Source organism: Caretta caretta, chromosome 3 (genome assembly GCF_965140235.1).
Source record: "Caretta caretta isolate rCarCar2 chromosome 3, rCarCar1.hap1, whole genome shotgun sequence".
Taxonomy (NCBI): domain Eukaryota; kingdom Metazoa; phylum Chordata; order Testudines; family Cheloniidae; genus Caretta; species Caretta caretta.
The window spans coordinates 64738406-64753645 of record NC_134208.1 but is presented as its reverse complement, the minus strand read 5'-3'; the positions used below and the strand labels follow the sequence as shown (position 1 = coordinate 64753645).

The 15240-nt window shown below is 39.6% G+C and overlaps 1 protein-coding gene across 3 annotated transcripts in view; it reads left to right on the top strand.

Annotated features, from left to right (window-relative positions):
- IBTK (inhibitor of Bruton tyrosine kinase) overlaps positions 1 to 15240 on the top strand; it is a 94753-nt gene that overhangs the window by 30267 nt on the left and 49246 nt on the right. For all 3 annotated transcript variants that reach the window (XM_048845149.2, XM_048845150.2, XM_048845148.2), the window contains 6 exons: positions 4105 to 4282; positions 6122 to 6296; positions 7506 to 8111; positions 9404 to 9490; positions 13784 to 13866; positions 13961 to 13998. In XM_048845149.2, coding sequence (XP_048701106.2) covers positions 4105 to 4282; positions 6122 to 6296; positions 7506 to 8111; positions 9404 to 9490; positions 13784 to 13866; positions 13961 to 13998 — 1167 coding nt within the window. The remainder of the gene's footprint in view (positions 1 to 4104; positions 4283 to 6121; positions 6297 to 7505; positions 8112 to 9403; positions 9491 to 13783; positions 13867 to 13960; positions 13999 to 15240) is intronic.

Genomic DNA, 15240 nt, shown 5'->3' with positions numbered 1-15240 from the left:
ACTGGTGTTCCTCTCTGCATTTTTCTGTCTTCACTTTTGCAACATGACTGAGCTCTTTTTATAGGATAAAGCAGATTTTTGATAGGTGCATCTAGTCTTTCAAATTAGATGGTAATATTTTGTCAAGAGGTTTATGTGTGCGCACATGTATGCTGTAAGCCATGTGACTCGTAAAGTTACTGTGCCTGTGGGATCACCAGTGTGGCTGCAATATCTTCTAATTCATAGAGTTGCTGGGCCAATATGAATCAGCATAGCTCTGTTTACTTCAGTGGTGTTTATGTCAGTTTACACCAGATTGTTATGCCAATTTTAGCTGTATCCCCTCAGTTCTCCGAGGCTGGGGTGCATTTTACACTGCTTTGCTGTGAGAGCGACCACTTCTGGTCTGCTTGCACACAGCCTCCAGCATGTAAATTACTCCCAGTTATAGTATATTAGTACTGTTACCAGTCACTCTTGAATTACACTGTAGAGGAACACCAGCAAATTCCCAGTCCCAGACTTTCCCCAGAAATGTTCATCTTGTACTGCCCAGCTCTGCTGGACAATACAAGTTCATATGAAGTCTGTCATTTTATGAATAAAAAATGATATGCACAAATCTTGTTATCTCAAATGGAGTTTCCCAAACACTTCAATCCAATCATACTGGTTCAGATAAAACAATAAAACAAATTTATTAACTTCAGAAAGATAGATTTTTAAGTGATTACTAGTAATGAGGCATAAAAGTCATTATTGGTTACAAGAAAATAAAAGTAAAATGCAACTAATGCCTAACTTAACAAGTTAAGTGAATTCAGAACATAGATCTCTTTCAACACATGTTTCAGCAGGCTTACTGATATGAATTTCTTGCAGTCAGGATCCCTCCCCCAATCTAATGTCGCTTAATTTTTCTTTAGGTGTTGTCGATGCCGTAGGTAGCAAGAAAAGGAGAGAGAATTTAGGGCATCTAATCTCCCTTCTTATAGTTCTTTCTCTTCTTTTGAGAAACATTTCCACCTGAGGTTCAGGTGATAGAAAGTCTTTGTAGACGGGAACCCCAAGCTGCTTTTTTTGTCAAGATGTAATTTTTTTTTCCACCCACACACCCTCTTTTCTGCCAAACAATGGCCACTTAACCATGAGATGGTTCATTTGATTTTGTTGACACCTGGCTGAGGTTTTGTTGAGTCTTTTGTCTCTGGGATTTGTGACTGCTCCCCGGACTTGTAATATGTCTTAATACTAACGTTCAGAGGAATCTTATAACTTTACGTACAATGGGGCCACACACATTTTACCAGGACAATAATGATCAGCAAAATGAGTTTTTGAATTATACCTCACAAGCCATACTTTGTACAGAATTTATCATAGTCTTGTAAAAGAGGTGAACATAGGGGTACAGACTGTCACACCCACCCCTTTCCCCCACCTGCAGTTCTGTAAATCTGTCCTGCCTTAAATATGTTCCATGGGTGATCTTTGATCATAACCAAATCTCTGATTCTGCTTTGTAATCTTGGCCTGTGTAAAACAAAACGTTTGTGGGGCCACTGAATGTTCAAAGTGCTGAAGAGGCACTCAAGGAAGAGAAGGTTGTGGAGAAGTGAAATGAATTCTTTGCATTAACCTTCACTGCACTGAATGTGAGGGAAATTCCCACACCTGAGCCATTTTTTTTTTTTTTTGAATTGACAGATCTGAGGAACTGTCTCAGATTGAGGTGTCAATAGAGGAGGTTTTGGAACAAATTGATAAATATAACAGTAATAAGTAATAGGGACCAGATGGAATTCACCCAAGAGTTCTGAAGGAACTCAAATAGCAGAACTATTAACTGCAGTATGAAACCTGTCACTTAAATCGGCCTCTGTACCAGATGAATGGATGTGAATGCTGACTTTTATAAAAGGCTCCTGGCAATTACTCACTTCAGTACCAGGCAGATTGGTTACAACTATAGTAAAGAACAGAATTATCAGACACATAGATGAACTCAATATGGTTAGGAAGAGTCAACATGGCTTTTTGTAAACAGAATCATGCATCAGCAGTCTATTAGAATTCTTTGAGGCAGTCTACAAGCATGTGGACAAGAGTGATCCAGTTGATATAGTGTACTTGGACTTTCAGAAAGCTTTTGGCAAGGTTCCATGCCAAAGGCTCTTAAGCAAAGTAAGCAGTCATAGAATAAGAGGGAAGGGCCTCTTGTGGATCAGTAACTGGTTAAAAGGGTCATTTTTCACAAAGGAGAGAGAGAAATAGTGGGGTTCCCCAAGGGTCTGTACTGATACCTGTGCTGTTCAACATATTCATAAATGATCTCGAAAAGGGGGTGAACAGTGAAGTGGCAAAATTTGCAGATGATACAAAATTGCTCAAAATAGACCAAATTGGCTGACTGTGAACAGTTACAAAGGGATCTCACAAACGTGGGTGACTGGGCAACAAAATAGCAGATGAATTTCATGTTGATAAATGCAAATTAATGTACATTGGAAAACATAATCCCAACTTTACATAAAAAACGTTGGGTAGCTGTTCCCACTGAAGAAAGAGATCTTGGAGTCACTGTGGATAGTTCTCTGAAAACATTCGCTTGATGTGCACTGGCAGTCAGGAAAGCTAGCAGAATGTTAGGAACAATTAGGAAGGGGATAGATAAGACAGAAAATAGCAAAATGCCACTGTATAAATCCATGGGACACCCACACCTTTAATGCAGCTTGCTGTTCTACTTGCCCTATCTCAAAAAAGATATATTAGAGTGGGGGGGAAAAAGGACAACAAAAATGATTAGGCGTGTGGAACAGCTTCCAGATGAGGAGAGATTAAAAAGACTGGGACAGGTCAGTTTTGAAAAGAGATGACCAAGGGTAGATACGATAGAGATCTATAAAAATCATGAATGGTGTGGAGGAGGTGACAAGGAAGTGTTGTTTATCCCTTCACATAACACAGGAACCAGAGGTCACCTAGTGAAATTAATAGGTAGAAAGTTTAACAAAAATGTAAGGAAGTACTTCTTCACTTAACGCACAGTCAATCTGTGGAACTCGTTGCTAGGGGCTATTGTGAAGGTGAAAACTCTAATGGAGTTCAAAAAAGAATTAGATAAGTTCATAGAGGGTAGTCCATCAGTGCTATTAGCCAAGATAGTCAGGGACGTTATCCCATGCTCTGGGTGTCTGTAAACCTCTGACTGCCAGAAGCAGGAATTAGATGACGGGATGGATCGCTCAATAATTGCCCTGTTCTGTTCATTCCCTCTGGAGCATCTGGCACTGGCTACTGTTGGAAGACAGAATATTGGCCTAGAAGGCCATTGACTGTTCTGAGTCATACCATTCTTATGTTTTTATCTTCTTAAAGTTTAAAAAAGCATTGAGGTTTTTTTGGTGGTGTTAGTCTGATAGTTAAAGACAGGCATATTGTGTTCTTGAAATGTGTTAGACTATCTTTGTTCTTGTAAAAAAAATAGATATATTTTGAATGTTGCCTGGTGTTAGAAGCAAAGGAACTAGAAGACAAATGTACTTAAATAACTAAGAGGTGGAATCTACTTGTCATTTGGTAGGCATTGCCCTCATTAAAGACTGGTATGCTTCTGGTTCTCCTTGAACAAGATATTTCATTTGGGTTCTATTGAAGTGCAAGAAGAAAGAGGGAAAGTACAACTGGAATCCTAATTGCTTCATAATCTAGCTACTTCATAGTAATTACTTCAGTTTTCTGCTGCTTTATTCTAAAAATGCAGATAGCAACAGTAGACTCCTACGTTTTTAGAATGGTACTTGCAACTAAAAATTGTAGGTATGAACATCAAAACAAGGAAAGTTATCTAGTAGAAAGTGTTTAAGGCTTTTTTTTTTAATAGGCAGGTAACTTTTGATATCTGAGCATCTTCCTTTACTGCTCACAGTGAAATAAATCATTCATTGCAAATAAACTTGCATTGTTAACAATTCATAATCTTCCCTCTGTTCCTCAATAATTTTGAGGTAACATGTGCTTCCGGTTTAATAAAGCTGTAGTGCACATCACTGTGACTTGCTTTTTTCTGTAGGTTTCTAAATTCTCTTTAACCCCTCCACCTCACCATTAATATTTTAGGTGTTTTGCTGGAAGTCATCCAACAGTCCTATGAAGCAGTGTCGATGGGTCTATGGCCGCCAAGTCTTCATGTCTGACGTTGCTTTAAATAGGAATGAAATAATGTTTGTCACGCAGGATGGTGACGCCTTTACAGGAAAGTGGGTAGAAGGAGGGAAAAAAACTTCCGAAAAGAAAGGTTAGTTCATGCTTTTAAGGTGTTTTTGAAAGTACATGACTACGTTTTATAACCGATTTCTAATTCAATAAATATCTTTACATTCCCTCTCTCTCCTCTCGCACCCAACATTTGTAATTTTTTTCAGGTTTTGTATTGGGAGAGGGAATTTTCCCTTATACAATCTGCCTGATTTATTGGTAGTATGTGATGGGCTATCTCTACTTCCTCCATGACTGACAGATAGATAAAAGAAATAGGAGAGAGTTGGCACTGTTCAGCTAGTTTAGTGTTTTTGCTATTGTTTTTTGTTTGCCCCGCCATGTTCAGTTTAACTTGTTCCTCTCAGTTTACAGTGAGCTTCTGGTGCACAATCTGTATCCTGAATAACTCATGGTGAAAAGAGTCATAAGTGTCCAACGCTTATGTGAATGTTAGTGATCCTGAAATGTACTGGATGTACAGCATTGGGTCCTCCTGTCTGTAAAGAATTGATACAAGTGAAAAGAGTATGTGCTTCTTCACATTGCCCTGCTAGGGTAACTTTATCTTGTTTCATGGACACTGCTTATATAGATCAGCATGTAGTTCAGTTTCCAGAAGAATTCAATCCTTGTATTCTTAGCTGAATCTGCTGACTAAGGGTCCCAGCAGTAGGAAGTTGTTTTTTGTAATTGCAAACACCTGTTCCATAGGAATTGATTGAAAAAATCAGCTCTGTTCACATGGACCAACTGAAAGTCCACAGATGGTAACTGCTTTGTTACCACCAAGCTGGATGGGTTTGGATTTTTATGGCCTACAGATGAATGCCATATCACATTTCCATGACCTTAATTTCCAATTTACTATTTCAGTTTTAAGCCTCCAATCTTGCATTCCTTCATTGCAAGGTGTTTCCTTCCCTCCTCAAAACACTGAGTTAACCCATCAGGTTTCCTTTTTTGCTTTTCTACTTTCCAAGAAGGTCACATGTCATGGTAATTCTTCCTCCTCATCTCTGTTCTTCTAGCTCTGTAAAGTGTCAGAACAAGGGAATCTGTTTAATTTGGACCTTCCACATAGCAACGTATCGTGCACTGGTCTGTCTTAGTGCTGGTCTGGTCTTACAGTTCCATAATGCACTAAAATATCTTTATTCTTGAAAGACGTTGAACCAAAGGCCTTTGTAGTTTGGGTTCACTCTCCCTGGCCTTGTGCTGGACTGGTGACCCTATAAAGGTAGAAAGATTTTGGATAGGCAGAAAGATTTTCATTTTGTTTGTTGTGTATTAATAGCGTTCTTGCATTCTGCCTAAGACTACAGTTTAAGAAGCACATAATTTTAATATCTTTTTAAGCAGAAATGGAATGAAATATTTTAGTAATATTCCCCAATGTTCATTATTCAGAATTCACTTGCCACAAATTTATAATTAATAAAATAATTTCTTTTAAGTTTTCCAAACTGAAGATATACCATGAAAATACTAAAGGGACATTTTGTGTACTATATCTTACTAGTGTTGTAACTGAAGTACAATAGAAAAAGCAGAGTATGCTTCATTTAATCCATAGCAATGCCATCTTGGGTGTGATATCTCACAAAATGAGGAGGGTTGGGTTGGATGAGTACTCATTGGGTGGGAGATCTCCCAAGTCCAGGGATCAGAATCTAGGTAGGCTTATCTCTTTAGGCATGCCATTCCTGATTGCAGTCAACGCTATTTGGGCCAAAGTCTTCAGTCTGATCTCTGTTGTAACTCTGTTGACCTCAACTCAGTGGACTCACACCAGTAATTAATTTTGTCCTTTGTTTTATCAGTTAAATCTTAATTAGTTTGACCCTTCCATGTTTTTCCAACATCTCTTTTTTAACAGAGGTTGTATCAAGTCTTCAGAATTCCTCATATGATGTGTCTTGTCACTATGATACAAACAGTGTATTTGAAAGAATTCGACTTGAGAAGCTTGCTTTTGTCCACAGAGCTGTTAGTGTTACCACAGATCCTAATGGATGTAACTTTGCTGTTTTACAGTCAGATCCTAAAACAAGGTATATTTCAGATATCTATGGCTGTAACTTCAATTACTGAAAGTACTGAGGGGGTTGTGGGTGTAAAGTATTTTTCTGTTCCATTAAGTCTTGTTTTGTCTTCAGTTTCAATTAAAATTTCTGCTTTACAGAGGACCATCTTTGGCTACTGCAGAGATCATAGTAAATACGGTCATTTTGGCTTAGCACTTACTTGTAGACAACTATGTAGAGGTTGTTTAAGGAAAAAGCCATTAATTAGGGAATGTCTACACTAGAAACTTTGCAGTGTAGACACATACTACAGCGACAGAAAGGTTCTTTCGTTGCTGTAGTGAATCCACTAGTCTTGAGATGGCAGTAACGAGGTTGACAAAATAATTCTTTCATTGGGCTAGCCACAGTGTACACGGTGCTTAGGTCAGTTTAACTGTGTATTAGAGGTGTGATTTTTTTTTTCCACACCCCTAAGCGATATAGATAGACCTAGCCCTTAGTTTATCCAAAGGCAAAATGTTCAAGCCAAACACTTATAATCAAGTCCCCTTTAAAACCTACCTTCTAATGTACTTTAACTCTCCATTCCATAAAGTGTCATAGAAATCCTTCTTAACATGCAGGTTCCTTGTTTCTCAGAGATGCCCTGTAATATAAGAAACTGAAAGACAGAAGTAGATCTGTTTTTTAAATTAAACAAAAACTTAAATCTTTGAAATAAAGTTGGAGTAAATGAAACATTGAAAGATGTACTGCTCCTTGCACTCTCTTTTTAGATTTTAGACTATCTAGCATATTGTTTAACGTGAATTTTTGTTTTGGACTTCAGTATGCAGCGTGTCAAAGATTCTTACATTTCTGAATTACTTCAAGCACTTCCTTGCAATAAAATGACATGGGTAGCATGCAAAGTACTAATACTGCTGATAACTTTATAAATATTAAGCCATACATTTTTGTATGAAGAGAAAAATGTTATCTTTATTTGGTGCTTTAGAAAAATGTCGCAGGATTATTTTAATATATATTTATATATGGAGTATTGTGTAATATCTAGCTTTTATATTGCACTTTTAATCAGTTTAGGAATTTTCTTTATATTAAAGAATACAGTATGAAACTTTGAATAGTAATGTAGAATAGTAAAAAATTGAGGTTCTTCATTTTAAAATAAAACCCTCATGATAGAATTTAAAATTCAACCAAATAAAAAATAACTGTTTGTCTTTATAGCCTATATGAAATTCCAAGTGTGTCATCATCCAGTTTTGTTGAGGATTTTGGCAAATTGTTAGGGGAAACAGATGAAATGGACAACATCCATGATGTGACTTTTCAGATCGGCACTAGGATGATCCCTGCGCACAAGTACATCTTGGCCATGCGTTCTGACTTCTTCAGGAAGCTGTTCATTTCAGATGACAATCGACTAGATTCTCCAGATGTCTATCGTAAAGATGAAGATGCTGTAGGATGTGATCTCTTTATGATAGAGAAGGTTCATCAAGATTTGTTTACATACCTTCTGCAGTTCATATACATGGACACTTGTGATCTTTTGACTCACGGTTACAAACCAAGAATGTTGTATAAGGAAAAAACAGAAGAATATCAAGATACCTTAATTTCTAACCTTAATCAAATGAGTTTCAGTGGAGATGTTAATGGAAAGCCTGCATTTGAAGTTTACAGAAGTAATCAAGTGCATGTAGTAAATCAAAGAGAGAAGAACAAACCCAAGTCTTCTAAAAAAGGCAAAGTTGTTGGTGAAGAAGTCAACCCCATAAAAATGTTGCAAGGTGCTGCAAAGAAATTTGGTCTCAGTAATTTAAGCATAAGGTGTGTTACAATTTTTTTTCTTTGGCAGCATCCACTTTAGTTGGTGCTTGCTTTTTGTCCCTTTCTGACCATATATAAGCTTGTCTAAAAATGGAAAGGTTTTAACTACCAATGTAGTTTGGGCAGACATGACTCCCAGTTTGACCCCCAGCAACTGAGGGTTCTATGAAAAAAGAGAATTATGAGATTGCTCTTCAGCTAAAGCAATGTGTTACCAACTGAGCCACTAGGCCTTCTATGGTGCAGGAAGTGCTGTGTTTCAGCACTAGTCTCATCTTAATCCTGTCCTGGGAATCTTGTACAAGATTCTACTCTGTTTTGAGATGTGGGGACCTCCTGTGTTTGAGTTTAGATGCAAATAATGTAGCTTTCCAGATTACTCCTTGCCTCAGACTGACCGTATGTTTCGTCCTTTGTGTGATACATATAAAGTCATGGCTCTTATCTGTGGTTGATGTTGATCTTTGTATGGATGATGCTGCAGACTTTGCATTAAACAGTATGAAACAAAGAACTGGAACCCTGTTAACTGATGCCTTGTGTTTCTGATAATATTACAAGATGAAACCAGTGGAGTTGAGATTAAACATCTCTGCTGTTGTACAAATTTCTGCATGATACTGTTTTTCTGTCTTGTGTCTCTCTGTACCATCATCAAAAGGACTGAGGACAGTAAACCCTTGTAAACCAATTTCCCCCACTCTGCATTTTAACATACTGCTTTGTTGTTCAGCTTTCTCAGCCATTGTGTGGTGGTCATAAAAAGGAAGCAGTTACCACAGCTGGGTGCACATAAAAGAACAGCCTGGACAGAGCCCAGTAATTTTAAAAGCAAAAATGTCCCTCAGCCTTCTAATAAAGCCACCATATGTGTTCACCCAATTTACAAATTAACCCTCATAGCATATCTCTAACACTATACATCTCTCGACACTCAAGATAATCCATACCGCCTCAAAGTATGGCCCAGAAGCAGCAAACACCATGCGGATGGCTAAGCCTACCTGTATAGCCCACCTGTCAGTTGGACCAGGATACATAAATAGGAGTAATAAAGTGGTAGAGAGAAGCCTAGCAATCTGTTTTTATCTGTTTAGATATCCGTTTCATATCTATGCTGAAGGATCAGTCCGTTTCTTAATAGACTTCCTAGGTTTCTGTGAAGTGCATTTGTTGTCCTTTCATTTGTGGTCACAATGTTAAGTGGTACTAAATTTCAAACCTATTTTTCTTTATCATTATAACGATCAGTAATGTATAATAATTGATGTTTGTAATATTTGTGCCTGCAGATTGGATGGAGTTAAACTAGAAAATGGAAAAATTAATGTTGTCAACAGGAAAAATGGAACCAAACCAAAGTTAAACCCCCAAAAATGGTAAGTTTTAAAATCTAGCGACGTCAAGTCTCTGCGTGTATCTGACCTTATTTTTTAGTACCTTTCACTTCATTTTGAATTAAGTAGACACTAAGCAGATGCAGCCAAAATTTTGTAACCTGAAATTTTTTGTAAAGTGTTATTACTTGTCAGGGGTGTGTGTGTGTATTTCACAGTTAATGGTCATTGGAGAGAGATTCTTTGTATTTACCACGCTTTTGTAATTTGAGATACTGGATTAGTACTCAGAACCAGATCTCAATGATTGTGTTTGTCTGTTGTGCATTCACATTTTCCATGGCTTCATTTATATTCTAGAATAGTAACATCAGAAGAAAACTTGACTTTTCCAGTCTGACATGCTCTGTCTGTTGCATGGCTACATGTTGTTGTTCCTACTAAAGCCATATAGATTTTGACTTCTTCAATTAGAAATTTACAGGGTTGCTTAATGAGAAGAATCTCTGAAATATTTTCCCATGAGGGGAAATTACCTGAATTTTTACCCTACTGCTATTTATATCTGAATTACTTGGTCCTGTTTCAATGCTTACAGTGGTACTAAAGCTTAATTCTTTAACTTACGTTGGAATAGGCTATATTTAGGGCAAATTTAACGGCAGTGAAAAACATCTCATAGACCATGAAATAAGCCCTTCCCCATGAAATCTGATCTCCCCCATGCTGTTGAGGTGCCCCAGCCCAGGGGCTCCTAAATGCAAGTCCCAGCCAGGTTAGGGAGGGACAAGACTTGTCCTTCCCCTGCGCGGCTGCTCTTTGGGGGTGGGAGAAGGATAAGACCCACCTCTGAGTGCCTTCCCCGCTGCAGGAAGCTCTGGGGCTGGGCAGCAGCCTTGGAGGTTCCTGCAGACAGAGGAGGCTTGGTGAGATGGGTTTGATTTCCCCCATGCTGCTGGCAATGCCCCAACCAGGGGCTCCTAGCTGAGAATCCTGGCTGGGCTGGGGGGGCCAGGACTTGTCCTTCCCCTGCACAGCTGCTTTTGGGGAGGACATCAGACTCACCTCTGTGTACCTTCCCCTGCTGCAGGAAGCTCTGGGACTGGGCAGAAGCTCCAGAGTTTCCTGCAGCCAGAGGAGGCTTCCGGCAGTGGAGGTGGGTCCAATCTCCCCTGTGCTGTGGGGGCCCCAGCAAGGGGTTGCTAGTCCCAACCGGCTGGGAGGGACAGGACTTTCTCTTGCCCTGCAGGCCTGCTGTTGGGTACCTCTCCCAGGTGCAAGTAGCTCTGCCCCCCTCACCCTCCACTTGCTTCCTTTCCCTATCGTTTTGCAGCTGTGGGGAGAGGGGTAATTGTACAGAGAACTGCCCTCCCCATCCTTCCAGATGCAATTGTTAGCTTGTTTCAATAAAAATAAAAAGAAAGATGAAGAACTGAGAGAATTTTTTGATTGACACTTTACAGCAGTGAATCACACTCGGCTCAACTCACTGATCGATAGATACGAACATTGGGGCAGGTTTGTAGCATAGTAATCTCAATTGGCATCCTACCGGAAGACAAGTGAAATTACAAGTGTAAAATGAGTGTCCAAAGTAAATCAAAAACCTCTAAAATCATTAATACAGTGGATCAAGTGAAAGAATTTTGGCTTCCAAATTCTACATGCTGATGGTGACAAACTACTTTGTACAGACTGCAATGTTTTGTTGGATCATACACGTCAGGCAACAGTTCAGCGCCACTTAGACTTGGAAACTCATCAAGGCAGAAAGAGGGCTGCGCATAGTGCATTGCTGGTAAACGAAAAGTTAAAAAAACAATTTCATCTTTTCTTTTTAAAAAAAAAAGAAAATGACAGAGAGCTCTGAGATCTGTCATTTAGCTAGAATGAAACTTGTGGATGTGTTTGCAAATGCTAATATCCCACTGGAAAAACGTGATCGCCCAAAATGCCAGTTGCTTACCAACTGCGAATAAGTTACAACAGGACTACCTTCCTAAGGTTTTTGCTACACATTTTGAGGAAGTGAAGTATCAAATTAACGCATGTGAGTCTTTTGCAGTTATTTCGGATGAGTCCACAGTTGAGCAAAACAACTACGTACTGCATGTTCTGTTTGATTTTATTTCTGACAAGGCCAAAGATGTACAGACAGAAAAGCTAACAGTGCTTGCCAGCTGCGTTTACTTCGATGCTGTTAACTATGGTAGAGTTTTTCAAGCGATAATTAAAATCATTTCAAAATATGGTGTGAACTTTGTCAAAGTATCTGCTTTCATAAGCAAAAATGCAACTTACATGATGAAATCTTTCAAATCTGTTCACCAAAGTCTAATGCCAAATGTTATCCATATTACATGTAATGCACATATAATTTGTCTTGTCAGGGAGCTGTGGAGATGTGAGTTAGGGAAAGTTGATAACTGGTCAGCTACATTAAAATATCTTTAAATGCTGCCCTAGCCACAAACTGTGATACAAGGCAGCACGTTGCACCAATGACTGAAATCAGGGGGAAAAAATGGAACTTCCCCCAGAGCCAATAATTACTTGTTGAAATTTCTGATTTGAGGCTGTACAATATCATGCAGCTCACCTGATGTACTATTTGGAGTTCATCTCAGAAGAGCTCACACTGACACCAAAAATGCAGGTTCTAAACAATGCTCAGCTGAATGAGGAAGTTCAGTTCATTGCCAAGAATGCCACAGGACTGATAGACTTAATCACTTGGTTGGAATCTTGACATGTCACAATCCTCCAAGCATACAACAAAGTAATGGATGTCCTGTTCTGGGCTGAAGCACAATCAAATGAAAATCACTCTGACAATGCTGAGTTAAATGCCAGTGCTCAGCAGGTGTTTTCTTGCATGGCAAAGAAGCTCAAACAATACTATTGCTATGGGAAAGAGTCAAGCAATGCAGCAAAAACTGCTCAAAAGTTTCAACAACATTCAGCAGGGTTCCTAAAAGTTGTGTGTATTTTTGACCCTGCACAAATGCACCTGTTGATGGTGGATTTACCTGGCCTAATGCAGTTACTGGCTTTGACAAGAATTGTGGGCTGGAGATTCCTTCTTACAAAAATATCACAAAAGACGCGGACTGTAGTTTGCCTGTGCTACAGTTTTGAAACTCAGTGGAAAGCAGAATCCCCCATCTTGCAAGGCTAGCTCGGAACTGGCTGACAATTCCAACGAACTCCACGGATGCAGAGAGAGCTATGTCTGAACACGAACAGGTGTTTTCAGACAGGGAATGAGGGAAGACACAGTTGCTGGATGCTCCATGTTGACGTTCAGTTAATAACATTAGGAACCAGAACTTTTTTTTTCGCTTGCTTTTGTTAACTTAAGGCAGTGGCTCTCCAGTATGAGGCTACCAATGGAGATCACTACCCTACAAAACCATATCAGATGCCCATATCTACCAAGCAGAGAGTTGAGCTCTGAGTGTTGTTTTGCTGCTGTAAAATGTCCATCAATAAATTCTGTCAAATTCACATGACCTTTATTTTATTGAAACAAGCTAATAATTGCATCTGGAAGGGGGGCAGCAGGGCTCACCCTGTACAGTGACTCCTCCACCTGCAGCTGCAGAGCAATGGGGGCAGGAAGTGAGTGTGTGTGTGTGCGCGCGCGCGGGGGGAGGGTGTGCAGAGCTTTCTGCAGCCAGGAGATGTACTCAAGAGCAGAAGAAGAGGCAGTCCTGTCCCTCCCTAGCCTGACCGGGACTAGCAGCTAGGTGTCTGTAGGAAGTTCCAGAGCTCCTGCCCAGCTCAAACCTTCCTGCAGCAGGGAGAGGTCCCTGGAGTTGGGTCTGGCCTCCCCTTGAGAGGGCCCATGTAGGGGAAGAGGAAGTCCTCTCCCTCCCCAACCTGGTCAGGACTGGCAGCTAGGAGCCCCTTGCTGGGCCACTCCTGGCACCACAGGGGAGATCAGACCCACCTCCTGCGTCTGCAGGAAGTTTGGCTGCTCCTGCCTTCAGAGCAGTCTTGAGAAGCAATAACTGGAAGATAGAATTGGTTTTGGAGGAAATCCTCTTCACTAGTTAGCTTGCTTTATGACTAGCTTGGCTTATGGTGGGTTTTCTTTTTTTTTTTTTTAATCCTTTTAAGACTGCTGAGAAGTCTTGTTTGGTATGTTTACCATCATAAAGGTAAATGTATTGTGTTTCTAGTTAAATATTTGTACGTTCCTTCCCCTCTTTGAGAGGACAAGAAGCCTAATCCTGTCAAAGCTGGTTTCAAGCACAAAAGAGAAATGAACTGTTTATAGAGTTTATATTTGCTAATAATTTCAGGATTATAACCGTTCTAAATGTCTTGTAGTTCGGACCTCTGTGATGTGACCATGAAATCTATAGATGGAAAGGAATTCCCTTGTCACAAATGTGTACTCTGTGCAAGACTTGGTATGTATGTAATATCTGTAGATTCTTTTGTTCACAATAACTTGCTTCTCATATTATGTCTCAAAATGAGCTTGTTTTTTTTTTTTCTTTACAGACTACTTTCATAGGATGTTAAGCAGTTCTTGGATTGAGGTAAGCTTGCCAGTTAAAAATATGTGTGCCGTGTTAGTTGTTTCACATTAATGTAAGTGAATGAAGATTTTCCTGTTTCTCAAATGAGATTTTGCCATTAACTGGAATGTAAATTAAAATACAGTTTGTGTAAAACTTGTAGGAAAATGGGAAATTTTAGCAGAGAAACTAATTTTGAACCGTTCAGAAACTGTATTAAATAAAAAAAATTAAGCATAAATGTTATGAGACATGGTAATTTTATGTAAAAGCAGACTTTGAGTTAGTAAGTATATTGCTATCTTAGAAATTTCTACTGCAAATAATCTTTAGTATTATAAACCCACCCCTCCCCCCAGTGAGTTTGAATTGCTAATATCCTTGGAGGTGTATTAAACTTCCTTCCTGCAGTAGGTCTTAATAAATGACATGTAGATAATATTAGTCTTCAAGTAATGTCCCTATGAGTGCTCCACTTCAGGTGCGCTCACGCACAATGTGTCTTTAATCAGAGATTTTTGATAGTAGTGCCTGTTTGGGCTGCATTTCCTCATGCCCTGCTCTGAGATTACTTATGACTATGCAAGCGAACCGCCCTCAGTTCCTTCTCACCTGTCTTGGCCTGAGACGTAGGGTTAATGTGCCTTACTTTCAAAGTCTCTTAGCCTAGTTTCCCTTCTTTATTTTATTATTTTTCTTTAGTTATTTTATTTTAACTTTTGTATTTTGGGATTCAGGGGGATTTTCTCTCTATCTCTTTCCTCTTTGGGCAAGGGGTGCCTTCCCCTGCTAGATGCCATTGCCCCAGGGTATGCCAGGCTCGCTTCAAGCAGTGCGTCTCTTGCTGGGTGTCCTTCCCGGTCAGTGACCGGCATTCCCATTTTATCCACTACTTGGGAGAGTCTCATATCCTGCAAAAGTGTTCCATCTGCTCTACTTTTTTAAGTACTGAGCAAGAAAAAATCTGGAGCTGAAACTGAGGTTCTTAATGATGGAGTGTTCCTTTCAACTAGCCTCATGTCCAGGCCAGGAGACACCCCTCTCGTACCTCCTGCTCCCCAACCCAAACATCAGTCACTGAATGAACACAGTGCCCTGTCAATTTCAGCACATTCACCTTTGTTTACCTGAGGTAAATTCATGAAGAAAACCCATAGAAAATGGAGTCATTGTCCCCAGAAAGAGTCCATCTCAAAAAGACCTCAGTCCCTGTGAAGACTGCTGAGGAGTCCTTGTGTCCCACCCTGGGTATGGCTGAGGCTG